The sequence below is a fragment of the Gobio gobio genome (genome assembly GCF_949357685.1).
Source record: "Gobio gobio genome assembly, chromosome: 6".
Lineage (NCBI taxonomy): Eukaryota > Metazoa > Chordata > Actinopteri > Cypriniformes > Gobionidae > Gobio > Gobio gobio.
In genome coordinates this window covers 47769982-47796200 of record NC_137102.1, presented here as the reverse complement: position 1 = coordinate 47796200, position 26219 = coordinate 47769982, and the positions used below count along the sequence as shown (strand labels likewise).

The 26219-nt window shown below is 38.0% G+C and overlaps 2 protein-coding genes across 4 annotated transcripts in view; both read right to left on the bottom strand.

The window, feature by feature from the left end:
- Positions 1-24: 24 nt before the first annotated feature.
- pask (PAS domain containing serine/threonine kinase) lies at positions 25-17604 on the bottom strand. Its single transcript, XM_079820571.1, has 20 exons — positions 17404-17604; positions 17074-17261; positions 15662-15876; positions 15325-15492; positions 13984-14118; positions 12708-12842; positions 12047-12185; positions 11435-11619; positions 10977-11088; positions 10781-10882; positions 10438-10612; positions 8652-9601; positions 7271-7446; positions 7033-7188; positions 6672-6797; positions 3916-4050; positions 3614-3813; positions 1237-1370; positions 993-1136; positions 25-844 (listed from the first exon to the last, which is right to left on the bottom strand). Exons 2-20 carry the CDS (start codon positions 17249-17251, stop codon positions 651-653), a joined length of 3759 nt encoding a protein of 1252 aa, XP_079676697.1. The 5' UTR covers positions 17252-17261; positions 17404-17604; the 3' UTR covers positions 25-650.
- A 409-nt stretch (positions 17605-18013) lies between these two features.
- The window catches only part of kcnab1b (potassium voltage-gated channel subfamily A regulatory beta subunit 1b), a 70590-nt gene continuing 62384 nt past the window's right edge, over positions 18014-26219 (bottom strand). For all 3 annotated transcript variants that reach the window (XM_079819371.1, XM_079819373.1, XM_079819372.1), the window contains 6 exons: positions 23161-23246; positions 22206-22326; positions 22021-22115; positions 21272-21392; positions 20295-20383; positions 18014-19037 (listed from right to left, as the gene is read on the bottom strand). In XM_079819371.1, the coding sequence (XP_079675497.1) occupies positions 18948-19037; positions 20295-20383; positions 21272-21392; positions 22021-22115; positions 22206-22326; positions 23161-23246 (602 nt within the window). In that variant the 3' untranslated portion in view covers positions 18014-18947. The remainder of the gene's footprint in view (positions 19038-20294; positions 20384-21271; positions 21393-22020; positions 22116-22205; positions 22327-23160; positions 23247-26219) is intronic.

Below are 26219 nucleotides of genomic sequence, written 5' to 3'. Positions count from 1 at the left end.
ATGTTTGAAAAGACGACTTATTATAAACTGCAATCATTTTTATTGAAGAATTCCAGTGACATTAACATTGGATAGAGGCTTTACAAAGCCTGCGAGCAATTTGAAATAATACAAGTTACAGACAGCCAAAGCATACTGAAATTATGCCAATAATTTATTCAGAAGATAAATATTGTAATGTTAAAAAATAATTAATACATTCATTATTTAGAAGGTTAAAAATCAACCTAAAAATATTGTAAAACTCTGAAGGCCTTAAAACAAACATAGTAAAGCTCAGGTAACCCTCATTGTTTTAATAGGACAATCCTTGTGTCCAACACCGTTACAGCAAACAGCAAGAACTTTCTACATCTCAGAATACCATGTTTTAAACCTCTATGAAAGATAAAATGAACAACACATTTGATAAATACCCTCTTATTCCTTCACCAAACACAGAGATAAAGCCGTTTCTTAGCAACACAGATGGCTTCCATTCCGAGTCACACTTTCCTTTTGCTCTTTGGACGGACTGGAATCATCAAGAAGGACAGCAGCAGGTGGACGGAGAGTTCTGCAGAGATGTGCATTAGTGTTCATGGTGACATTAGATGTAATGTCATAATTAGTTGGCCAGAACGCATTAGCGTTCCTTTCAAAACAGTTCCTCACTCGTCAGTGAGGTACTTCAGCAGCTCGGACTGCAACGCCGCCATTGTTCTCCTCTGTTCCTCATCCTCCTCATCATCTTCATCTTCTAAAGGAGTGTCTTCGAAAGTGCTCAGGTTGTTTTCGGGGTCCAGGTAGAGGATGTCTGCTCGGTGCACACATGACGAGTTGGACTCCACATGCTCTGTGGATTCTGAGATAAAATCATACAGTACATCGTATGAAATCTGCAGCATTGGATTTCACGCAAAATGTGTCTGACTGAGCTGAATATGACCTTTTTGGTAGCCAAAAGCATAAATATAAAAAAGCCACAATATAAAATAAACTAAAACCAATACCGTTTCTGGAGGGAAAGACCTCTCCCCACGAGTACTCTGCTAGATTTATGGGTTGCTGTATCCACTGTGACTTCACAAGCTCCTCTAGAGTCATTCTCTGATCAACCACTGGGTGCAAAAGACCAGCTAACAGTACATGCAACTCTAAAACGAGAACAAAGCAATAGGTTGGTACAGTAATAAAGCCACAATTCGCAAAATTAGTCATGTGTCTCTAGTCGATCCTTAAAGCAGATCTTCAAACCTGTAGATATGTGGCATGGAGGGTTGAGTCGGGCCTGCAGGGTTTCTTCCACATTGCAAAATGGGTTTTCACTGAAAAGTAAGGTGTATAAGAGCACTCCTAGAGACCACATCTCCAGCTCTGGACCCTCGTATCTACATACATCAAAAAACATCAATGAAATATGAAGCTTGCCGTCTCGTATTTAACCTTTAGATACAAGCACAGATGAGTGGACACATACACATTTATGCAAGATTGTATTCTTGTATTTTAAAGTTATCACTTAAGAAAAGTTGCCATGAAGTACTTTTGTAATGGAATATTGCAGTATTTACTATAAATTATTTATCAGTGTACATATTTTTTTAATCTTAATACATCATTTAATTCAGGTGCCCTCATAATTTTTAATTAAAATAACTTCTATCTATCTATCTATCTATCTATCTATCTATCTATCTATCTATCTATCTATCTATCTATCTATCTATCTATCTATCTATCTATCTATCTATCTATCTATCTATATAAATAAAAAAGTCCTGACTAATCCAAGCATTATTTGAAATTTGAAGCCAAAAAATGCACATTCATCCATTATAAAAGTGCTCAACATGGCTCCAGGGGGTTAATAAAAGCCTTCTGAGGCAAAGTGATGCATTTTTGTAAGAAAAGTATACATATTTAAAACTTTATAAAGTAAAATATCTAGCTTCCAACGGACCACCTTCCGTATTCAAAACATTTCGCAGTTCAAACACTTACACTACGTCCGACCAGTTACGCTTTTTCCATAAGTTGAATACAGAAGGCTAGATATTTTGGAAAAATATCTAAGTTGAAAGCTAGATATTTTACTTTGTAAAGTTTTAAATATGGATATTTTTCACTAAGGCCTTCTGAAGCGAATCGATGGGTTTATTAACCCCCTGGAGCCGTGTGGATTACTTTTATAATGAATGGATGCACTTTTTTGGGCTTCAAAGTTTGGGCTGCCATTATATAATTCTTGGATAAGCAAGGACATTTTTTAATATAACTCAGATTGTATTCGTCTGAAAGAATGTCATATACACCTAGGATGGATTGAGGGTGAGTAAATCATGGGCTAATTTTCATTTTTGGGTGAACCAACCCTTTAACCCCTTAACTGTCACCCCGCTTTTTGAGAACACAATGAAAAGCACTTTCCAAACTTAAAGGGCTGTAATTCAAGAATGCTTTGGAATATAGAGGTCTTGTTTTAAAGAAGACACTCGGCATATTATTATATTATACATTGTATGAAACAGTTATGGAAGTTTAAATTCAATGCAAATAAAAAATACTGTACTAAATATGTTTTAATATATATAAAATATATATTTTACAAAAATGTTCTAATCTTAAATTACTATAAAATCAAAACCATATGTCTAACCAAGTTGTTCCAAATTTGAAGTTGATATCACAAAAATTGAAGTCCCTTTGAGATTTTGTTTAGGCGCTATTCCAAAAATAGCCACTGGGTGTCATCCAAATTCCATTGATTGTTTTTTTGATGCATTTTTCAGTAAATTTTTGTCCAAATGTCACTTCCATCTCAAAACAGTCACCAAATATGGAACCTTGAGATTCAGACCTTTCCGAAGATATGCGTTTTGTCAAGATTAGAAAAGATTTTGATTATAAAGTACCGCCCACTAGGGGAGGAGCCCGCTAGAAGAATTTAGAGTACAGTTTCCATGGTAATGCAACGTCCAATTTCAAAACGGTTTTCACAGGATGAATTTTGAGTTCGTAAGCTGTTGAATGATACCTATATGATAATTACTAAAAATATATGATACAAAAAAAGGCGATAAAAAAAAAAAAAAAAAAGTGCCAGGTGTCCCGCCAGCGGGACGGTGACAGTAAGGTATCTTTAAAGGTGGAATTTTATTTCTTGAAGCCCTTACAGCACAATATTCACGTGCTATTCACCGACATGGGCTTAAATTGTATTTCACATCCTTATTTAATGTTGCATACGTCCAAGTTAAACAGAATATTCAAACCCATTTCAATATCCAAAAAGGATTTTTAATACCGGACCAAACAAAAAATAAAAGTAATTTAAAGTTACTAAATTTTTATGGAAGGAGAAAAAATAAAAGACTTGGACTGATGAATAATGCACAATAACAGCATTAAATGTAAATGGGATTATTTTGATTTCATGTTGATTTTAAGGGCAAAGTGGTCATCTCAGTTATGCTGTGAAGTGAATGTGTTGCTCTTTTTATAGACATGAATACATAACCCTCATGTTACCCTTCTCACACCCTTAACCACCTGATCCTATCCTATATTCTGTCCTTATCAAGCAAAGACACAAATGGAACTGAGATGGGCTGTGTGATGTTTCAGTACGTACGGGTTTCCCTGAAGCACCTCTGGTGAGCAGTACTCCAGAGTGCCACAGAAGACGTAAAAAACTTTTCCGGGTTCCAGCACGGCAGCTGAGCCAAAGTCGATCAGCTGGATATGAAAGTCCGAGTTTATGATGATATTTTCATCCTTTATGTCCCTGTGAAGCACACTTTTCCCCCGCAGGTAACTCACCGCGGCTACCAACTGCATACAGATGTATCAGGAAAAAGTGAAAGAAATATTCAAAGAAACTTTACTGACTACCAGCACATCTGCTCTGTGCTCAGTTCTCAGCGCGTTTCTCACCTGTCTGAAGATGTAGCTGGCTAGAGGCTCGTCCAGTCTAGGCTGCATGTCGATAAACTCAAACAGGTCGAGTCCGTCCCCGTGTTTCTCCATGACCATTTGGAAGAATCCCTCATTCTCAAACACCTCTAGCAACTGCAGCAAAAAATGTAGGACACTAAACACCACAGTGATGAATTGAATGTTCATTTATGTAAAATAGAAATCTTTTGTAACATTATAAATGTCACTTTTAATTCAACTGTGCAGAATAGAAGTATAAATAATAATTTTAAAAAAAATCTTGCTGACTACATACTTTTTTTTTTTTACAAATGAGATAACTACGTAAAAATGTATTTTCAAATAAGGCACAATGTTTCCTCACAATGAAACCAAGGACATTTTATTCATATGATATTATGCACCAATACACATAATATATACAGTTGCAAGAAAAAGTATGTGAACCGCTTGCAGAATCTGAAAATGTGAATAATTTTAATAGCATAAGAGGGATCATATTTAGTACTGTCCTGGATAAGATATTTTACATTTTAAAAAATTATCACCTGGATGATCTACGGCTGTTTTTTGTTTTGTGATGGTTGTTCATGAGTCTCTTGTTTGTCCTGACCAGTTAAACTGCCCAATGTTCTTCAGAAAAGTCCTCTAGGTCTCCTGCAAATTCTTCAGGTTTCCAGCATCTTTTGCATATTTTAACCCTCTCCAGCAGGAACTGTATGATTGAGATCCATCAGAACACGATGCATTAAGAGCCGGAGGGTGAAAACCTTTGAACAGGATGAAGGGGTCCAAATTTTTCATATTTTGATTAAATATAATTCTCATTTAGGACTGCCCTTCGAAAGCAACAGAAGATACTTGTATGTTTCCCGGAAGACAAATTAAGTACAATTTACCTTGATCTTTCACCCCCCAGCTCTTAATGCACAGTGTTTCCTTCTGGAGCATCAGTGAATGTTTCAACCATTTTTAATAGTTGTGTTTGACCCCTCAGTTGTCCTCAATGTGAAAAGATGGCTCAAAATCATACCGTCCCTGCTGGAGAGGGTTCAAATATGCAAAAGATGCTGGAAAACTGAAGACTGTGCAGGACCTGGAGGATTTTTCTGAAGAACATTGGGCAGTTTAACTGCTCAGGACAAAAAAGAACTCCCATCACAAAACAAAAAACAGCCGTGGATCATCCAGGGAACAACACGTATTAAGAATCAATGGTTCATAAACTTTTGAACGGGGTCATTTTAAGAAATTAAGCTTTTTTTTGTCCTGTGGACTACGTAAAAAAAAAATTTATGCAAAATATCTTATTCAGGACTGTACTAAGTAAAAAATAACATGTATTTTGTATGATCTCTTTTATTTAGTTAAAATTATTCACATTTTCTGCAAGCGGTTCACATTTTTTCTTGCGACTGTGGCCTAGTCCACACGTACACGGGTATTTTTATAACCAGAGTTTTAAACGCAAATTTTAAACCCCAAAATTTTCTGAACACATTTGAATTGGACAGGTCGAAAGAACTGATTTGCATAAGTGAATCAAGATGTAATCCAAAACGTGAGCACAAAACTAGTCTGCTGTTGTTTTTAGAAAAATTTAAAGGGTTATGAAAGGCGTTATTTAGGGGTTTTTTTGCGCACAAAAAAAATATTCTCGTTGCTTGTAGTGAGATGGACTTTGTAACGACGTCTTTAGTACCTTTTATGGGTCTTGAAATTGTACAGTGCCTTGTGCCAATGGAGGTCTTTCTGAGCCATCAGATTTCAACTAAAATATCTTCATTTGTGTTCCGAAGATGAACGGAGGTCTCACGGGTGTCGGACGACATGAGGGTAAGTAATTAATGACAGAATTCTCATTTTTGGGTGAACTAACCCTTTAACAGATATGTACAGGTTGCACGTCAATGAAAACAACAAAAGCACTCATGTTTATTAAGGGAAAGTTTTTTGTGCCATTTCTTTCTTCTGGTTTAAAAAGCAAAGTTGAACCAAAGTCACAAAAAAAAGTGAGGCATGTGTTTATTCGGAGTGGTGATTGGCTACTGTGGCTGGAAAGAACAATTTTACGTCATCAGTTTCTCTATTACTTATGGCAAGAGACTTATTTAATCCATTCACTGAACTGTGTTACGCATGAGATTGCATTAGAGCGGAGAAATCAAATGTGACAAGACGGGTTTGGCAGCCAGGTTGAACTTGTAACAACATGCGGAGCTCACGTGAGCGGTTTCTGTCAGGAACACCACGATGAGTTGAAAGGCACTGGCAACGCGGATCAGTTTATATCTGGACCAAAGCAAACACGTTTCAAGTTTGTACGGACATATTTCTCACTCTCCTGCCAGCACTGTGTATGCGCACATATTTTATCATCATGTGAAATATAGGATGCGTGTAAATATCTGATCATTAACACGGTGATATGATGGATTATTCTGATACAGAGGAGACAATAATGTACACCAAAAATTATTATTTATTCCCCCCTAGTTTAATAATAATAATAATGAGTGCGCTGCTGCAGGTCTGTGTTTTATTGGTTGTTTTCTCCCCTCTCCCACCCTCTACACTTCCACTTTTCCACACTCATTTTTTTGAGTCCTTCTCAAAGCTGAAGTGTAAACGATCAGGCTAAAACAGGAGGTTTCATGACTCCAATTTATTCAAGCAGAATGTTGGATCATTTTATTTTGGCAAAAGAATATTCGATATATTTAATATATAGTCAAACAGTTCTCGGAGTGTACCTTCACGATATTGGGATGTTGCAAACGAGCCAGTAGGGACACTTCCTGACTGACCCGACCCAGATCAGGATCGTCCACCCAGCATTCGCTCACCACCGCACTTTTCCTAATGAACTTCACAACCACCTGAAAATGAAGTGAGAGATAATAAATTCAACATCTCTTCACCAGCTCATATAATTGTCCATAAAAGACTGGATGGCCCCTACAGCAATGACACTGACTCAGTGTGTAAACATCCTCTCTTAAGAACCCTGTCCAAGGTTTGAACGACTGACGTCAACATTATCAGGTTATTATCTCTCAACCGGATGACTATGAGTGTATGAGCAGCAGTGAGTGCAGAAAGAGTGTCACTGACTTCCTGTCCACATATCCGTCTTGAAGCGAGCCAGACAAAGCCGAAGGCTCCCTTTCCAATGGAGCGCAGCGGGCGGTAGTTTTCCTCAAAATGACCCTCACATGCTCCGGACTGCTCCAGGTCCACAGAAGAGCGCAAAGGATCTGAACGAATTGCCTAAATGAGAAAAAAAAAGTAGTTTCTTTATCTTAAGTATAGGCTTTAAAAAGCTATTTTCTTAAGTACTCATGCAGATCACCTCAGCAAGGCTGCAGGCAAAGGCCTCCTGTTCTGGGGCGCCTGTCTTCACTTTGGGAGACATTGTGCTCTGTAGCGCCTCCTGGTGGTGGAGCAAGAGATGACTCCCACTCAGCCATAAACAGACCAGAGAGCTGCCGCTGGACAGGGACACCCATCGCACATCACACTGCACCTCTACACAGAGTGAGAAAGAGACGGCGAAAATGACCACTTTATCAGTTGTATTCATGCATTGAAAACATCATAAATGTACTGTAGATGGATAAAATGGATGGTGCTTTTGAGACATGGCATACAGAAAGAGTACACACTCTGAAATGGAAAAATGAAGTACAGTAAGAGATAACATAGTCATTATCACAGAATAAACCCAAGCAAGGGTCTTGAATCACCCTGAAGAGATTTATTTTGCGATAATGACTACAATATCTACTTGCCAAATAAATAAAATCGATAAGATATGTGGATTTGAGTTTAAATTATTTTATTATCTCACTTGTGGTTTACTTTAAACCTGCTACAGACTGCAATTTCGTCAATCCTAAGATCATTACAAATCACAATGTAGGAAATCGATCTAATAAACTTGGGTACGACATGCATGTAGACTGTACGATGATGACACCTATTGAATCGTAGGCTATGACGCAAGTTAGTACAGAAGAATAAAAATGTCATCAGCATGCGCTAGTGGTAAACAAGAAGAGCAAGATGAATTGCACTTTGGCAATTGAAAAAAAAAAAAGGGAGGAAGTGAAAGAGGGTCATGGCTAGGGAATAAAGGCCAACTTGACATGCCAATTATGCAAATGGCCTTGAAGTAACTAGTTTTAAGTTTTGGCTAGTCAGTAGACGTAGGTTGTCGCAGCAAACACACTTAGATGATCATGCTAAATTTCTGACACTGTCAGAATGTAACATTAAATCACAGGCTATGATTGGTTACAAGACTGTGACAACGGCCGTCTTTGAACCTCTCTCACTGTATGACGTAGGACCACAGTTTAGGATCCACGACCACATAAAATGCCACAATTGGGCCTTAAAGGATAGTTCATCCAAAAACTTAACATTTTGTCATCATTCAATCACCCTGACTTGCTTCAAAATTAAAGTATGAAAAGAGACCACAGACAGAGTGATACAAAACATGAAAGTAGCAGTGGTATGATGCAGTTTAACAATCATTATACAAACATTTTTGGCCACTCAATGCAGCGTAATTGATATTATCCGGTTCCAATATTAGCCTATGGCAAACAAATCTCTATTATAGTAATAGTATAGTAATTATCTCTATAAAGTTATATACAATATAATCATTGTGCATCTCTAGTATAATTAAAACAAGTGAGCTAGAGGGACACAGGCTGACATACCGATTGGCGTTCCGTCTCTGTTGTAGCAGGTCACATGAATCCTGCCCTCTGGAATGGAAGAGTTCGCCTTGACTTTCTTAGGAGTAGAGGTGGCAGGATTGTTACCTGGCAACAGCATTCCACCCCTCCCTCTCCGGAGATCCAGAACATGGCCAACAGCTTGTTCCGAAAAAGAATTCCACTGTTCCAGAACTTTGGTTAGATGACTTTTTGGCAGATGCTCTAAAGTCTTCTGCTGAGGGCTTGCCTGCTTTTCTTGCTCTTTCGGTGATGGGGCAGTTTCTCGTGTTGCTTCTTGCTCAGGGCAGATTTGAGCTTCTGCTTCAGAGTCCGACTCTACAATAAAGGGTGAAGGAGTACGCAGAAGCTCAGCGGTGTCGCATGATGTAAGTGAATAGTTAAGATCTACAGGTGTGCTTGGGATCTCAATGCTGTCATTCAGGTCCATCTCTGACATGGCATGAACAATGACATCTCCGTTAGAGTTCAAATCCAGAAAGGTGCTGCCAGATTCCACTAGCTGATTTCCCTGCTGAGACTCATCGATTTTTTCAGGACCAGAACCACCCACAAGCCGCTCACAGAACCCAGATGACGATCCACTGCCCAGGGAAATCACCTCAAAGCTGGAGTCCTGAAGCTGGGCCTGCTCTGTACACCGGCAGGCCTGTGCGTGTGTTTCAGGATGTGGTACAGAGTCGCAGGACTTTACTGGAGCTTCTTTTCGGCCTGAGTTTTGAGTCTTGGAGGCATCTCGCCCAGTGAAGAGCTGCTCTGATGGGCCACATTGAGCAGAGACCGCAGCAGTGTGGCAGGTCTTGTAGACCTCCAGGGACTCCACCAGAGCAAAGGTCTGTAGCAGAGCAGTGGTAGAGTTGGCGGAGTCAGACTCGGACACTTGAGTGGTCACATCCACAATCTGCTCGCAAAGCTCTGTAGTGTCATCCAACCTGAGATAAACACAGAGAACAATGTCAAATCATGGAAATCTGAACTAGTCATCTATTGTCTTCTTTTCTGATGTATAGACCTTATTCAGAGCAGCATCATGACACGTATGAAAGCGAGGCTGTGAGGGATAGACTTGTGTTTTCTAATGCATTCGCTATAAAAAGCTGTATAAAGCTCTACTACCATTTCTTGGAAAGATGTTGTTTCACCAGAAGAAAAATTAAAATGAAATCAAAATCGATCTTATTTACTTTGTTAGCCCACATTACAGGTCTTAGGGGGAACAACTAATCTGTGCAAGTTAATACACATAAAAAAAATTGTTTGCCGTGGTAATCTTTAAAATCTGGAAAGTAACTTCCGGTCTTGAATGGCGTTCCATTTACGATGACGATTTGGGTTTGAATATCCTTAACTACTCCCCTCCAACCGTTAGTCTGCTTTGAGCGTGAGCTGGAGAGAAGGAGCGCTGAAGTAAAACCCTGCCCTCTATTCAATATTCCGTTTCGCTTGGAAATACGTCACAGCACTGAAATAAAATCAGTTGCAACTTCCGGTTCACTGGGACTTTAAGCAACCCACTCAAGAGATGTAGGACTGTCCCTCCCAGCCTGGCTTTCATTCCCGTTAAAAATCAAAGATGGAGGTGCTTTGAAGGTCTATAGAATGCTTCTTTTTTTAGACAATATTTTTAAGACAATACATATTTTGGGGTTTAAGGGGGAAATCAAACAAAAACATGTGACCTGGACATGTTTCTGACAGGCTTTGAGATATTCACTATTAAACTGTGCACATCAACAACTAAATGGGAGGATTTAGTGGAGTATCTAACCCATTCACTGGTGTGGAGGTGACAGCAGGAGAGGTCATGGTTGATGGGACGCTGCACTCCTTCTCCAGTTTAGCACTGGTCCCAGTAAAGATTCTTTTCCCTTTCACAAGACCCGCTCGCCTACGCATAGCTAGATGCACCACCACACTGTCACCAGCAAGCACTGTGTTTGGATCTGCACATATCATCCAATCAGAGACAAAACATTGGTTAATACATAATGGAAACAGCAATAATTCATTCAACATTTAAGTTACAGCAAAAATCTCATTCAAATCAGTAGAGATTTTTTTAAGGGACAGTAATATTATGCAAGTGTGTGTACTGAGCAGTAAGAACTCACAACACGTGTCCTGTTGATCTTCCTTAGTTGAGAGCATGGCAGTAGAGAGGGTTAGAACATCCCCAGGGGGACAGTTAGCACTAGGAGAACATCTAAAGGGGTCTGAGTAGTAGGCAAACAGTATGAGAAAGGATTTTAGAATAGTCTCACAAACTAGAGTATGTGTGTGTCCTTACAGCGCATCATGTCTCTGTACCTGTATAGCGGTCAGAGGGGCCGGGTGGGTCTCGTGGATGAGATTCAGGGGGGTCGCTTTGTTCCGCAGCACGAACCCGTTCATAAAACGCTGGTATCAGGTATGTGACATTCTACACAGGTGAACAGTCCTTCTGTTAGCATGTAAACTAGCTTCGACACATCACTTACAGGTTGGATTCAGTGTTGTTGTCATGAACTAAAACCATTTTTTAAATCCCTTTTGTGTTTATTGAAATGACCCGAAAAGCCCCGGTGTGAACGGGGCTTTAGAAACGCATGCAAATGATAAACTTTCACTGGTTTCAATCGTTCAACTATTTGCAATTAATCCACAAATCACATGTGTGCCGAAACATGGGGCCAGGTTCTTAAGTCCAATAAGTCCAATTTGACCCACTAAAAAAGTAAATCCCAGCAACACAGGGTAAATAAAAGTTATTTTCATAACATTTCTACCTTTCCAAGCAGCTGACTGCTGTTGTATCCGAGCATCAGAGAGCTGAAGGGGTTGTTGAGACTGTGAATGGTGCCGTTAGGCAAGAGCGTCAGAAGACAGCTACTGGGAGCAAACACACACACTGACCCAGAGTACAGCACACCGGCACTGGGGGACAGGACACCACCCGTACCTGATTTACCACCTGCAGGACAAGAGTGCACTGCATTGATCATACTGAAATCAATAGCAATTTGAAATGTACTGAAATACTATTAGATCTAATTACATTTATCAGCAACTTACTTAATTAGATACCAAAAAATACCAACACGAAACAATAGTAGATTTTCTTTATGTCAGATAAAATATTGGAATTGCACTATAACGAACAATCCTGAGTTATAAATAAATCCATACAGATAGAGAAATCTGATTCACAGTTAAGAAATCTGCACATTTTTATATTCAACGTCAAAGTATGAGACAACACATACTTAAGATTGACTGTGTTTGTGACTTCAGTCTGTTGAAGCAGCACAATAAAACGATCAGTTATAAAACTCTGAAGTGAACGAGAGAGGACTGACCTGAAGGAGTTCGGTTGGGCCGTCGAGAGCTTGGGAGTGAACCATCAGAAGGTTCTGGATGCGCTGATCCATTCATCTGGAGCGGTGATCTTCCACAGGACACAGCGGCCTGCAGACGGACACATGCTGGAACCACCAAACCAGACCTGGCTTTCACACACAATCTCTGCATACGCAACACCTGAGGTACAAAGCAAAGAAACAAGCTATGTGAAGGTGCACAATGGGGATGTTAATAAAAATAAAACAAACTTAAATTAAAAACCATTTGTTAACTGAATTCAAGCTGGAATAAAATATAAATATTAGATACAAAACGAAATGCAAATTTTGACATCTTGCCCTGGCAACCAAATGAAATGCGTTGAAGCATTAAAATTACTAAAATAATAATAATAACAATAATAATAATATCTAAAAGACTGACAAAAGCACATACAATTACTATAAAAAATGTTTGAATTAAAATTAAAACAAAAATAAAAGCTATTAATAAAACTTTAATAGTATATAAATAATACAAATAACACTGTTGCACAATGCTGGTTTTACAGAACCAATCATAGAGTTCTGATTCAGACAGTTATAGTTACTTAAATTCTCTCACTTACTTATTGGTCACTAGCATGACCAAACAAAATTGCACAAAAAAAGAAAAGACAAGAGTTTATTATTTATTTTTTAAATGAGACATGACAATGACCTTGGGAGTTGCCCTGCAGTTGAAGGGGATCTGTAAAGATGGCATCAGAGACATGATTGGCAGGCCAGTCATCTCCTCAGCTGTGTGGGAACCATAGAGATGAGCAAAAGTGGCGTCACAACTGAGGATTTCGCCCTGAGGAAACAATAGGAGGAGCTGGAACTTTCCTGGTCCACTGAGCAACAGCTTTACAATATAATGTTCTTTAATGGTACACTACATGACCCCACCCCAAAAGTTTTGGATCTGTAAGAATTTTTAAATAATTTTAAAATAAGTCCCTTAAGATGACAAAAGGCTGCATTTATTTTATTTTAAAAAATACAGTAAAAAAGTAATATTACAATAACAGTTTTCTATATTAATAGATTTCATGCAACTTATTCATGTGACAGCAAAGCTGAATTTTCAGTGTCACATGATCCTTCAGAAATCATTCTAGTATGCTGATTTGGTGCTGAAGAAACATTTATTATCATCAACACTGAAAACAGTCGTGCTACATCAGAAATAGAATGGGGCATCAGTTTACTGTTGGGAATTTGTTGTGTCGCACGCCACATCCAGTGAAGACAGCTTTACTGATTATAATGGGTTCTATTTTGTCATCGCTCGCTTCCGGTTTAGACATGGTGTAAGGCACTTTTGATCAATTTAACGCAGCCTTGCTGAATAAAAGTAATTATTTAAATATCTTACAGACCCCAAACTTTTGAACGGTAGTTTTAGTTAAACCCTGTTCATTTAAAGCTTAATTAAAATAATACAAATAGACCCTTTTCACAGACTTTGATGACGCGTTTTAACGATCATCAATATCGTAAATCCTGCAACGTTTTTTGTGTTTTCATTTTTTTTTTTTTTTATATATATGTACATTTATAACACTAATACTTTGTATTTTATTACTTTTGCATCAAATTACAATAAAAAAAAGTTACCGCTGCTGTGAGGGTGTTTAGTAATAGCGTCTATGGGAGTGATGGTAAAAATTAACATATTTCTCTTTTCACTGCCGTTATCAATCTCACTATTTTTTCCCTCTTTTTGAAAGTTGTGAAATCACTACTGTGGCGTTTTTCTTTTGCTATGTGAGCAAATGGGCACACAAAAAAAATATTTAATGTATTCTATCATTCGAAGCTATAATATTTAACCCAACTATGACGACTTCCGCTCTGAGAAACCCGGAAATGTGAAAATGGTCTATAATCAACATTATGCTTACAAATACTTAATACATAAACCTTTCAGTGCATAAGGGAATGAATCTCACATTTTGAGTGAAAGTCACGTGTGCCGTGATTCTCTCCACTCGCTCCAGCAGGAGCTCTAAGATCTGCTGCTGCTCCGGTATCTGAAGCCACACAGACACAGGAAACTCAGCTCCTGTCAAACTCACTGCAGTCACCTGTGGAGAGAATGAGCCAAAGCCGTGCTTTAATTAGTGACGCTCACATCCAGCACAGGAAAGCGGAGATCAGAGCCAAAAGCCACTTTTCCACTGTCGGACCAAAACGTTCTCTTTGCTTAATCGTTTCATTCCATGCGGATACGGCCCAGCTGGTCCGGAAATATTCATTTTCCACTGTGGGGCTGATAACGAAGCTTTTTGGAATGCAATACAGATCTATTAGTCGTTGCCTTGTTAACGCCAGAGTTTACAGATACAGACAATGAGATGTAAATAGCGAAATTATTATAGAGGATGATCAGATATTTCTATTTTATTTTTAATTTGTGTTTACACCGCTTAAAGGGTTAGTTCACCCAAAAATGAAAATTCTGTCATTAATTATTACCCTCATGTCGTTCGACACCCGTAAGACCTCCGTTCATCTTCGGAACACAAATTATGATATTTAATCAGCGAGTCGATTCAGCAGTTTGGATCGCCAAGGTCACGTGATTTCAGCAGATTGGCGGTTTGATACGTGATCCGAGTCATGATTGGACTCACTGATTCATAGCGCTTCGAAGCTTCATGATGCAGTGTTTTGAAATCGGTCATCACTATAAAAGTCGTTATTTAGTTTTTTTTTGCGCACAAAAACTATTCTCGTCGCTTCATAAAGTTATTGTAGAACCACTGTAGTGAGACAGACTTTGTAACAACGTCTTTAGTACCTGAGAGTGTAAAGTGCATTGTGCCACTGGAGGCCTTTCTGAGCCATTGGATTTCAACTAAAATATCTTCATTTGTGTTCCGAAGATGAACGGAGGCCTTACGGGTATCGAACGACATGAGGGCAAGTAATTAGTGACAGAATTTTCATTTTTGGGTGAACTAACCCTTTAAATTGCAAGTTTAGCCAGCTACAGAAAAACTGGTAGCCAGACAACAGGCAAGAGAGAGATTCTGAGTGGTGATTATACACAGTCTACCAGCACAGTTAGCCAACCTCGCCGAGAATTCTGGGCTAAGAATGTTTGTAATCGTACCAGGTTCAAGTGGAAATATAACTGGAACCTTTCCTTACCGTTCTTAGAACTGTTTGGTTCGATGGTGGAAAAGCAGCTAAAGACAAAACGTACAACATGGAAGAAATTAAATATTCATGACTCTAAGTTTTGCGACAGCGAAGTGAATAGTTGCATTAAATGCAGTATTATATACCACTTTTGCAGAAACAGCAACTAGGTTCCCATCAGAATCCAGAGTCTCCTCCTTCAGGACATCCTCTAGCTTCCGACTGGCTTTTAGTAGAGAGGTCAGCTTCCGGCCAATCAAATCACTGTATGCACACTCAAACAGCTTACAAGCATGTTCATTTGCATCCAAAACCTTGCAAAAAAAGAGAGAAAAATATATATTAAAAATAAATAATTGAAATCCTTTATAATTTAGAAATATTTTATGAAGACTGGGCGAAGAATGCCCATTACATATATAATGTAGTGTAGGCCTTTGCTTAATGAGAAAAAGGGCTTTGAGGAGCACAACCGTCTGATACCTGTGATGTGGTGCAGTTAATGGACAGGACAGCTTTATTAGGGTTGATGGTGAGAGCGGTGCTTCTCTTCTCTGGAGCGATACAGATCAGCTGTCTGAGCAGAGAGTTCAATACAGGAGACCCTTGATTTGACGACGGAGGCACAGGTTGGAAGCTATGCAGATCAGAAATCTGAAGATTCCTCATCGCCACTGATGAACCGACATGAGAATCACCTTTTGGAAAAGAAACAAGTCAAGTTTGTTTGCTTTGTTTATAGTTTAACACCATGCCAGCTACCCCAGCTACATTAATGACGAGAAAGACATAAAAAAAAAAAGAATGATTAAAATAGATATACAGCTGCAGCTGTGTTTGCCCCCTGGATTTACTTGATTAAAAATCTTTTCATAAGAGTCAAATGGAAAAATAAAGAATTCTAATAGAGTTCAATATATCACATTCCATAAAAATATGCTTCAGTGATAATGGATTCTGGCACAAGTGAACGTATGAGTTAGTCTGGAGTGCACAATACGACAGCATGTATAGCTAATATGATCCCAGCGATTTTCAAAATGTCTGCCACTATTTACTCCTTTCCAAACACATTTGAATTTCTTTCTTCTGTGGAACAAAAAGGCAGATGTTTGGCAGAATGACAGCTTCAGTCACCATTCACTTTAATTACATCAAAAGTTTGGGGTTAGTAAGTTTGTTTTTTTAAAAGACCTTTATACTTTTATTTAGCAAGGATGCATTCATTTAATCAAAAGTGACAATAAAAGTTCTGTTCTTTTGAACTCTCTGTTCATCATTCAAATCAGCATATTAGAATGATTTCTGAAGGATCGTGTGACACTGAAGACTGGAGTAATGATGCTGAAAATTCAGCGTTGCTGATATATTAAAATACAAATATATTCAAAATATTACTGTTTATACTGTTTTACATCAAATAAACGCAGCCTGGGTGACCATAAGGTACTTCTATCAAAAACAAAAATAAAAAACTTACCAACCCAAACTTTTGAACAGTAGTGTATTTTTTCCACACATTGAAAGTGAATGGTGACTAAGGCTGTCATTCTGACTAACATCTTTTTTGTGTTTCACTGAATGAAGGCTTATACAGTTTTGGAACAATATGACAATGAACAGAAGTAAGCCGATCATAAGTTTTGGGCAAACTGTTTTAGAACAGAACCTCTTTAGAAACCACTTTGAAACTGAATAATCATATTTTAAATGTTTTCTAAACCATTATGCATCAACTCTTCCTTGTGGTAACATTTCATTTGCCAACAACTACTGCTGTATACTCTAGTCTAGTGTTGTAATTTTCATCAAGTTTATGGTCATTATTTTATATTATCCAATATCTTTTTCGTGTCCACACATTGTGGCACAGGTGTGGAGGCTGCGTTACCCACCTGATGATGAGTCCGTGCGGGTGAGAGTGCAGTTGCGTGCGGAGGGGAAGGACTGGTTCATGCAGAAGGAGTCACTCTTCATCATACTGCTGATACTGCCATCCTCATCATCAGCAGCAGCAGCAACACAAACACTGTCGCCCCTCGGGCTGCTCCTCCGGCCGTGCATCAGCCACATCCCCGATAAGCTTCAAATCGAAGTGGACAGTCAAAATACGATTGTAACCAACGACCTTATTGTTTTCGAGACGAGCGAGAAAGCTTTGCTGAGTTTGCTCATATATATCGCATACTAAACTAATACATCGTGATTGAAGGAGTGCGACTCACCCACCGCACTGCTCGTTTTAACAACACACTTGCTGGGCTTTCAGTTTACCGCCTGCTGCCTTGGAGACGGAGAGAGGGATTGCTCCTTCTTTCCTTTTCGACGACTAAACCGAACAATAAATAACAAAACAAGCACTTGCTTTAAAATAAAGTTCTCAATGGCCATAAACAGTGCACTTTCGAAATGTTTGAATGAGGTATATCGCGGCCTTCAATGTTTGGCGCGTATGGAATCGAAATAAGGTGACGGTAGAGGGAGAGCCAATGAAAAAGCGAAATTTTAAACTGACAGAGAGTTTATCCAATAGAAAATATCAGTGGGAGGAGCTTGTTGCATTGAGGGAGGGATGTCGCTTCTATGGAGACCATAAGGTAATGTTTATGTTATTCAGCATTTTCCGCTGCCTCTTGTGACCTAGTTTTCTCCGTTCAGTTATGCCCTAGTTTTTCTACCTTTACAATTAGTTATGGTTCGTTTTTCTTTTTTTAACTGTAGCCCACACTTTTAAGGTTATTTTGATTCCAGGCAACGTTTTGTAGCAATATTCATCAACCAGCAAAATAACTAAACAAAAACACTTCATTATACAGTATATAAAAAACACAAACTGGAGATGCACATTTTTATTTTGATGTTAAAAGCATTCTGCACAATGCATTCATTAACAGCTTCATCATTTTCATGTTTTGTAAACATTTGGACTCCATTTGTCATGGACATTAACTAGTTTCTTACAGTAGTTCATCACTCTCCGCTCCGGACTCAAGTATGCACTGCTTAGCAGTTCAAAAGTTCCTAATTACAGCAGCAAGCATGTACGTCTTTAACCAGTGTTTATCAACTTAATCACTGGAAAAGCATTTAAACAAACTAAGTTTCTTTTATAATGTTCATTTAAAATGATGGAGAAATAAGAAATTATTGAACAGATTAGACATGACACAAATTGTAGGGATTGCAGAGGGAACATACACAAACAGTCTTTTACCGATGGATGGAGCAACTTTCTGTGGAACATTTAAACACAATAGCAGCTCACTTTGCTGTTGATGGCTTTTTAATCCAACACATTTTTACTAATGCAAACATCTTACACAGTTCAACTCCACATGCTCTGCCATACATCACAGTTCTTAGCCATTACATTCTCAGTGCGATATGCAGTGTGTTTTCCTTACTTCTTTGAATAGACAGTAAGCCGGGCCTGTCATTCGCCCCTTTTCAGAATAAATATCCAGAGGTCAAGGGTCAAGAGTAGGTTCACTTTGGCACATATGGGCGATGGACAGCTGAACGCAAAACCCCATGGACGAGGGAGCCCAGGAGCTTCACAGGCAGGTGTGTCTCCACAGAGATTTTAATTCAAGGTTGAGCTCAGGTTTAGGTCGAACAGAAGCATGCATAACACTTTAGCATTTCTACTGCAATGGTAACAATGGCTGTCTGCAGGACAAGTTGACATAGACACACAATTGTGGGAATCACCGCCGACACATGAGGGCTGGGATCCTGAGTCTCAAGGCTTACAGGTTCACAGAAAGGCCTAGTGATGGTAGTCCTTCTTACTGTGGGGACGGTTACCCAGGACTTTGTCGATGTCCGAGGCCACTTGAGTGGTGATCTTTGGAAGAACCTGTCAGCGAGAATGTAATCCACATGATGTAACTACTAAAAACACAGGCAACATAATCAAAGCTTAACATCATCATTTACTCAAAAATGAAAAATCTGTCTTAAATTAAAATACAATACAATGAATGAAGCAATTAATATACATATTCAAATATTTTTCAAGAAAAAAGTATGATATTATTATTAAACAAAAATAAAATAATCATTATTTTATTGTGTATTTTTTATAATAATTAAAAACATTCTAAATAAATTAAATTAATTCTAAATAAAGTTATTTAAAAACAATGAATACAAACCTGAAATATTTTGTATTAATATTAAACAAAAAATAAAACATTATTGACTCTTTTTAACATAATTTAATTATTTTAATAAAATGTTTTAATTCTGTCATCATTCACATCATGTGTATCTAAATCCATATATTTGTTATTTTATGTTTTTCTTTTATTTGTTTATTTTTTTTAAGTAAATGGGAGTGAGTAAAAGATCGATTTTTATTTTTGTGTTAACTATTCATTTTAAGTGGTCAAGCTGGTTTTTAGAACATGGTAGCTGCTACTATATTAAATGTTTTAATATATAGTATTATTGTATTGTATAGTAAAATTCCATCAAATTAAATTGAATAATCCTTACTTATTATTAATATTATGGATTACGAATTTAAAAACTAGAGCTTAAAACATTTTGTATAAATTATCATGGAACAAGATAATGGACCATTTCAGTTGATATTATTTGTATTCATAAATTTAAAAAATGAAAATATGTCAACATTTCAACAAAATCTTTAAAAATGTACATGCCCTTTTCAGGTCTGTTGTTGATGGGGTGAATTGAAATATGAAATATCTTGATTTTTAATTGTTTAAGCTTATTTAATGCTTGTTTAAATGTTACATCATTTTAAATAATCTTGAGGCCCCCCTCGGAAGTTTGCTCAAGCCCCCTGATTGAAAACCACTGGTCTAAATAGTTGTCCAACCAAGCTAGAAATCACATGAAACCATCTTCTGTTTAAGCTTTAACAGAAGATCTTCCATCAGTGTGTGAAAGTTTGCCATAGCACATAAAAATAACATAAAGCAATATCCTTTTTTCACTGTTTTAAATGTAAATGAAACATGTGAGATTCAGAAGTAAGGTGTTAAAAGATAAGAGCAGAGAGCTGTAGCAGTCAACCAGAGTTTATGGGATGGCAGTGATTCCACATTGTGACAGTGTATTTGAGATGTTTTGATAAATCTCTTGCCTGTATCGCCCCCAGGTTTTCAGTGAGCTGTGCAGGGTTGGAGGTCCCCAGGAGAACCGAACTCACTCCTTCATTACGGAGGCACCAGGCTACAGAGGAACATGGAGAATAGATTTATGAGGAACCTTTTCTTGGATCTATCTTGGAATCTATCCACCATCCACCACCTGCTCCACACGGCTCCGGGGGGTTAATAAAGGCCTTCTGATGCGAAGTGGCGCGTTTGTGTAAGAAGAATATCCATATTTAAAACTTTATAGACTAAAATAACGAATTTCTGAATTGCTGTACGCATCGATTTACGGCGAAAGAGTAACCCTTGACCCCTGCGTATTGGCGAACGCAGAAGTGCAGAGGATAGAGCAAAACAAAACATAGCGCAAAAACAAAACGTCAACTCGCGTACCGCTGACCGCCAGAAGTTAGTTATTTTAGTCTATAAAGTTTTAAATATGGATATTTTTCTTACACAAATGCATCACTTCACTTCAGAAGGCCTTTATTAATCCCCTGGAGCCATGTGGAGCAGTTTTATGATGGATGGATGCACTTTTATGGACTTCAAAAATGACATAACCATTCACTGCCATTATAAAGCTTGGAAGAGCCAGGACATTTTTAATATGACTCCGATTTTATTCGTCTGAAAGAAGAATGTCATATACACCTAGGAGGACTTGAGGGTGAGTAAATCATGGTCTAATTTTCATTTTTGGGTGAACTAACCCTTTAATTAGTTCAAAAACAGGTAATACACATTAGCCTCCAACAACAACAACAAAAAAGTATTCAGAAATAGCCAAAGACTTGATGACTTTAAAGCCCTGTGGGTTACGTGCATAAAAGCAGAAATTCATCCTTTTCCTTATGTCTGTACTGCGTAAATGGTGACAGAACAGTTGAGTAACTCTGGCAGTGATAATATGTGGCACATTGTGACAGTTGAAGTGAAAATAAGTGAAGTTCTTTTGACCTACCGATGGCAAGTTGTGTCAGAGTACAGCTGAGCCTCTCAGAAATGTGGGTCAATTCCTTAAGCTTCGCCTGCTGCTTTCTGCCATCCTCACTCAGAATCTTTTCCTTCAGCCACTGGTACGGCTATAGAGAGAGAGAGAGAGAGAGAGAGAGAGAGAGAGAGAGAGAGAGAGAGTGAGGCACCCTCATCGCTAGATACTACCTGAAGGTGTAATATATATTACCTATTAACAATAGAACTGTAGCCCCGCCCCTTTTCAGCAATGCTCTCTTTGTGTTCTGTCTTCCGGTTTGTATTTCCACCGCATGAAGGTAAGATCTTACGGATTTATGAATGAACTGCTTGTTTTAAAATCTTCCCCCCTCTACTGACATTTGTCATGACATCCGCTTCAAACATTAAAAATGCTCATTATAACTTTCATTAACTCTGCAATAAGCACCCGCTAATGACTCTTCAACAGTGGTGTCAAAGACATATACAGAGCTACTGCAAAAAAGGCAAATTCTAAAAATGGCTGCACACTTGTTTCTCTGGCGCATAAGGTCTATATGAGCTCCTAAATCACTAAATCCAGCAACAGACTGTCCTTTTTAACTCTTGTTTTGTTCTTCCGTTGTTTAGGAATAAATCTGCTTTATACAGAAATCTGGCACTATTTCAGTTGGATATGGATCAGTTTACTCAACAGATATCCATCCTTATGTCTTGAGGAAATGATGTTGCTGCCATGCCACACGATTAAAGTACCTTCAAAGAGGCTCTGGAAGATTCTGGGATGCCATTTTCATATTTTCCTGTGATGATGCCACAGGCCAGAGGAGACCAGGACACTACTCCAACACCTGCAGGACAAGACATATTTGAATTCAATTTCAAGGTCATATTTTAATCATGGGTGTGCATATTTCTATACAATATGTGTTTGTTTTTACCAATCTTATGGTAAAGCTCTGGCAGTTGCATCTCCACTTTATCCCTCTGAAATAAATGATACTCGGCCTGTTCACACACAGGAGGAATCAGATTAAACTGCCTCGCTACAGAATACGCCTCCTACATGGAGAGAAAGAGATGACAAAAAATAAAGGAGAATGATATTAAAACTGTTAAAAGGGACCTATTAAGTCCCAACTTTTGTTTTTAGGGTCTACTAGAATAGGTTTTCATGCTTGAATGTTCCAAAAAACCCATTGTTTTTCAAATATTTTACATTGTTGCAGCACCTCTCATCCCAGTCTGTCAGTAACGCTCTGTTTAGTTCCGTTCTCTATGAAGTCCCTCCTTCCGGAAAGCGCAATGTGCTCTGATTGGCTGGTCCAGTGTGTTGTGATTGGTGAAGCGCTTTGAGCGTGTTTGGGAAATGTCACGGCCCTTACCATAAGGGCGCAAGTTTCAACACGGTCACTAATCTCAACCAGGCCTCACCCATTTTTTTGCATATGACTAGAGCAGAAATTATTTAAATGAGAAATATGACGTGTACGTTCCAGGAAGAAGATTACAATCAAGAAATTTCACAGAGCGTTCAGAAAAAGTGCTTAATGTTACTCTGTGAAGTTGGCACCCCATATAATAAAATAATCCCCAAAACTCGTCATTCGTTTGTGCTGGTTTGGTGATTGAGATATTAAACATTATTTTTTTTATTGTGTGACGTCACTCTTTTTAAATATTCCAAAAAACTCCTCCACTTAAAATACCACTTACATCATAGAAAATAAAAAAATAGACAAAGCAAAAAAAAAAAACATCAAATATTCTTGATGACAGGCTGTACAATATATATTAAATATGACAATATAAAATCATTTCATCATCAGGATTGACTTAAATGTCAAAAGGAAGCATTAAGGAAAGAGTGCACAGAAGTTTGTCCTCTCCACTCACCATGATCTCCATAGCTGACCAGCGTGACGTGCCCCAGTACATGGACATACCATGGTTAATGACATGCGTCATGGCTCTCACTATCTCTGAAATACACAAGCACAGGCAAAAATATCAGCCAAGCTTCTGGAATACTTACTGGAATAGCACACCATTAGATGGCGCTATCTACATCTAGATTAGAATGACTTTGGGCTTGTTATTTTCGTGAATAAAAAAAGGGAATTCCTAAGATGCATATTTTGCACTTATTTCGCACTTATTTCATTCAATTTAATGATTTTTTAATTGCAGGTACATTTGTACGTGTATTTATTTGAATTCTTTTTGTAAAAGGATACAGGAACAGGAAACAATGACATTTATGAAAATGATTCAGCAGCATTACAGATAAAATCGATCATGTTTATATTAAGGGCACCCTGAATGACAAAAAAACAATTCTTTCTCCTAATAAATCAGATAAACTTAAAGGGATAGTTCACCCAAAATTCATTGTTTACTCACCCTCAAGTTGATGCAAACCTGTATGAGTTTCTTTCTTCTGTTGAACACAAAAGATGATATTTTGAAGAATGCTGGTAACCAAACAGTTGATGGACCCCATTGACTTCCATATGGGAAGTATGGGAAAAAATACTAATATGTCAATGGGGCCCATCAACTATTTGGTTACCAACATTCTTCAAAATATCCTCTCTTGTGTTCAGTTTAATATATATATATAGTTGTTTCAAACCTGTATGAATATATATATATATATTCATACAGGTTTGAAACAACTTGTGTCCAGGATGAGCGCTAATAATGCAGAAGAGCTGAAGCAATTTCACAGATGTCTGATTTAACAGGATTAAACATGAGAAGCATTTCAGTAGCAAACTGACACAACGGCTGGCTGTATTGTACAAGCCAAGGTACAATCCTTTTAAACTTCTCTGTGTCATATATTCAAGCATTCAGCAAAAATGTATCCATTCCAAAGTCATCTTTGTTGTAAGATTCTTAATTCTTAAAGCCACAATATGTAAATTTTCACCGCTAGAGGTCGCTTATTGAAAACAAAGGCGTAGCTTGATGACGCCTTGATTTCGTGGAGCTTTTATTATGCTGCAGACGACCGCTTCTGCTTCTTCCAGTCTTGTGTATGTGGGGTAACACAGCGCTGTTTTATCATATTAGATACATTATTTGAGTGTGTTGAAAGTTATGTTATACTGCTACTCTGTGTGTTCGCTCGGCAGCTATAAGACACTTGATGCACACTGCAGTAAGCTAGATTGATATTAGGCATGGTAAAACATGCACTCTCAGAAAATAAAGTACATAATTGTACCTTTAGGGGTACAATGGCTTGTCACTAGGGCTGTACCCTTAAGGGTACATTTTTGTACCTCTAAGTCAGGGGTAGGCAAGTTCGGTCCTAGAGAGCTGATGTCCTGCAGAGTTTAGCTCCAACCCTACTAAGCCACCATAGAATAAAACATGCATTGCAGCATTAAGTGTGTCACCATTGTTGAGATTCTTGATATCTGTGTCCATCTAAACTTTTACCCCCTAGAATGTATTTAAAAATCTAAATTCAGAATGCCTGATCTGTGGCAAGAAAGTATCGTTGGTGAATATTATTTATTAATATTTTTAGTCAGTGATGAGTTTAGTCAAACATTTTTCTTCATGACAATTTTTGTTTATGGCTTCTTTTGAATTGAACAGATTATGAGTTTTATTAACACTGTAACAAAAACCACAAACTCACACAAAAAACCAAGAGTCAAACTGCCCAACTAAACGAAACACTAAACGAAAAATATTTTCAATAAAACCAACATCTAAACCTCAGTTAATTCTCAATAAGAGTTTCAGAGGTCTTTCAGGGTTGGAGCCAAACTCTGTAGGACAGCGACTCTCTAGGACCGAACTTGCATGCCAATGATTTAATTGTACCCTAAGGACCAATTGTCTACCTTTAAAGGTACAGTTATACATTTTGTTCCCCAAGGAACAAAATTGCACCTCCACTGTACCCTTTTTTTCTGAGAGTGTGGTACTCGCGGTAAATCAAGAAAACGAGATTTAAACAATAAGACTAAACGTGTTGAGCTATAATAACAATTATTAGTTTTCTTTAGATTAATGTATCCAAACAGTTGCTCACCTGTCTAAGCACATAATATAATAAAGTGTCTTTGGTGTTTCCATGGTTTCTACAAAATAAAATCGTGGGTATGATGTCATCAATAGGCGGCGCACGGTCCATGTCCTGGTTAAAATTGCTTATTTTAGGAAACATTTGTGATAATGTAAGTACACAAGTCAACAAAATATACAACATTGTTCTAGAGGTTTTTGGATATTTGAATCCAAAAATCTTACATATTGTGCCTTTAATTCATTTAATATAATTGATTTCATCAGTATATCAGAAACTTTAACAGATGATGCTGTAATGTCCCAGTGACGTACAGCAATAGCATTCTAAACTACATACATTTCAGAACCAGTCTGTATCCTGGAGAATTATCCAGTGCAAATTGCTATCAGTGCAATTTTCTTGGCTGTGTTTACAATATTACCTGATTTGCATAATTCCTTATGTGAGCTGGGTGCTAAAAGCACATGCAAATAGACAGCGGCAGGGGATATTCTTTCCTACTGAATCCTCACCAGAGAATCACAAATGGCCATCAATGCCTTGTTAACTCAACTTCACCCTAAAGAAAATGCTCACATCTCAGTCCTTTTTATCCATTTTACTGAATGAGTTATAATAAGGATAATGGTCCACATGATGGTCTTTAAGATGAGATGGGCATTTTGAACCTTAACACACTAAGGAAGGCTCAGTGCCAGGACAATTGTGTTTTTATCGTCCAGTGGAATCTAATAGAGGAATTGAACTATCCGTCTGTGTGCAGACCATCACATTTTTATGACTTACACTTCTGAGCGGTAAAAAAGGGTCGAGCCATAAATGCCAAAATATTTAGTGGTCTTTTAATGGTCTGTTTTCAGTGGGGCCCATCAACTGTTTGGTTACCCATATTCTTCCAAATATC

Excerpts from the sequence above, each read along its gene's own strand:
- pask (XM_079820571.1), bottom strand. The coding sequence starts at position 17,251 with ATGTGGCTGATGCACGGCCGGAGGAGCAGCCCGAGGGGCGACAGTGTT. Across the intron at positions 15,877-17,073 it reads CCGCACGGACTCATCATCAG|GTGATTCTCATGTCGGTTCA; the intron begins GTGGGTAACGCA and ends CTTTTCCAAAAG. Across the intron at positions 1,371-3,613 it reads GAGGTGCTTCAGGGAAACCC|ATACGAGGGTCCAGAGCTGG; the intron begins GTACGTACTGAA and ends TGATGTATGTAG.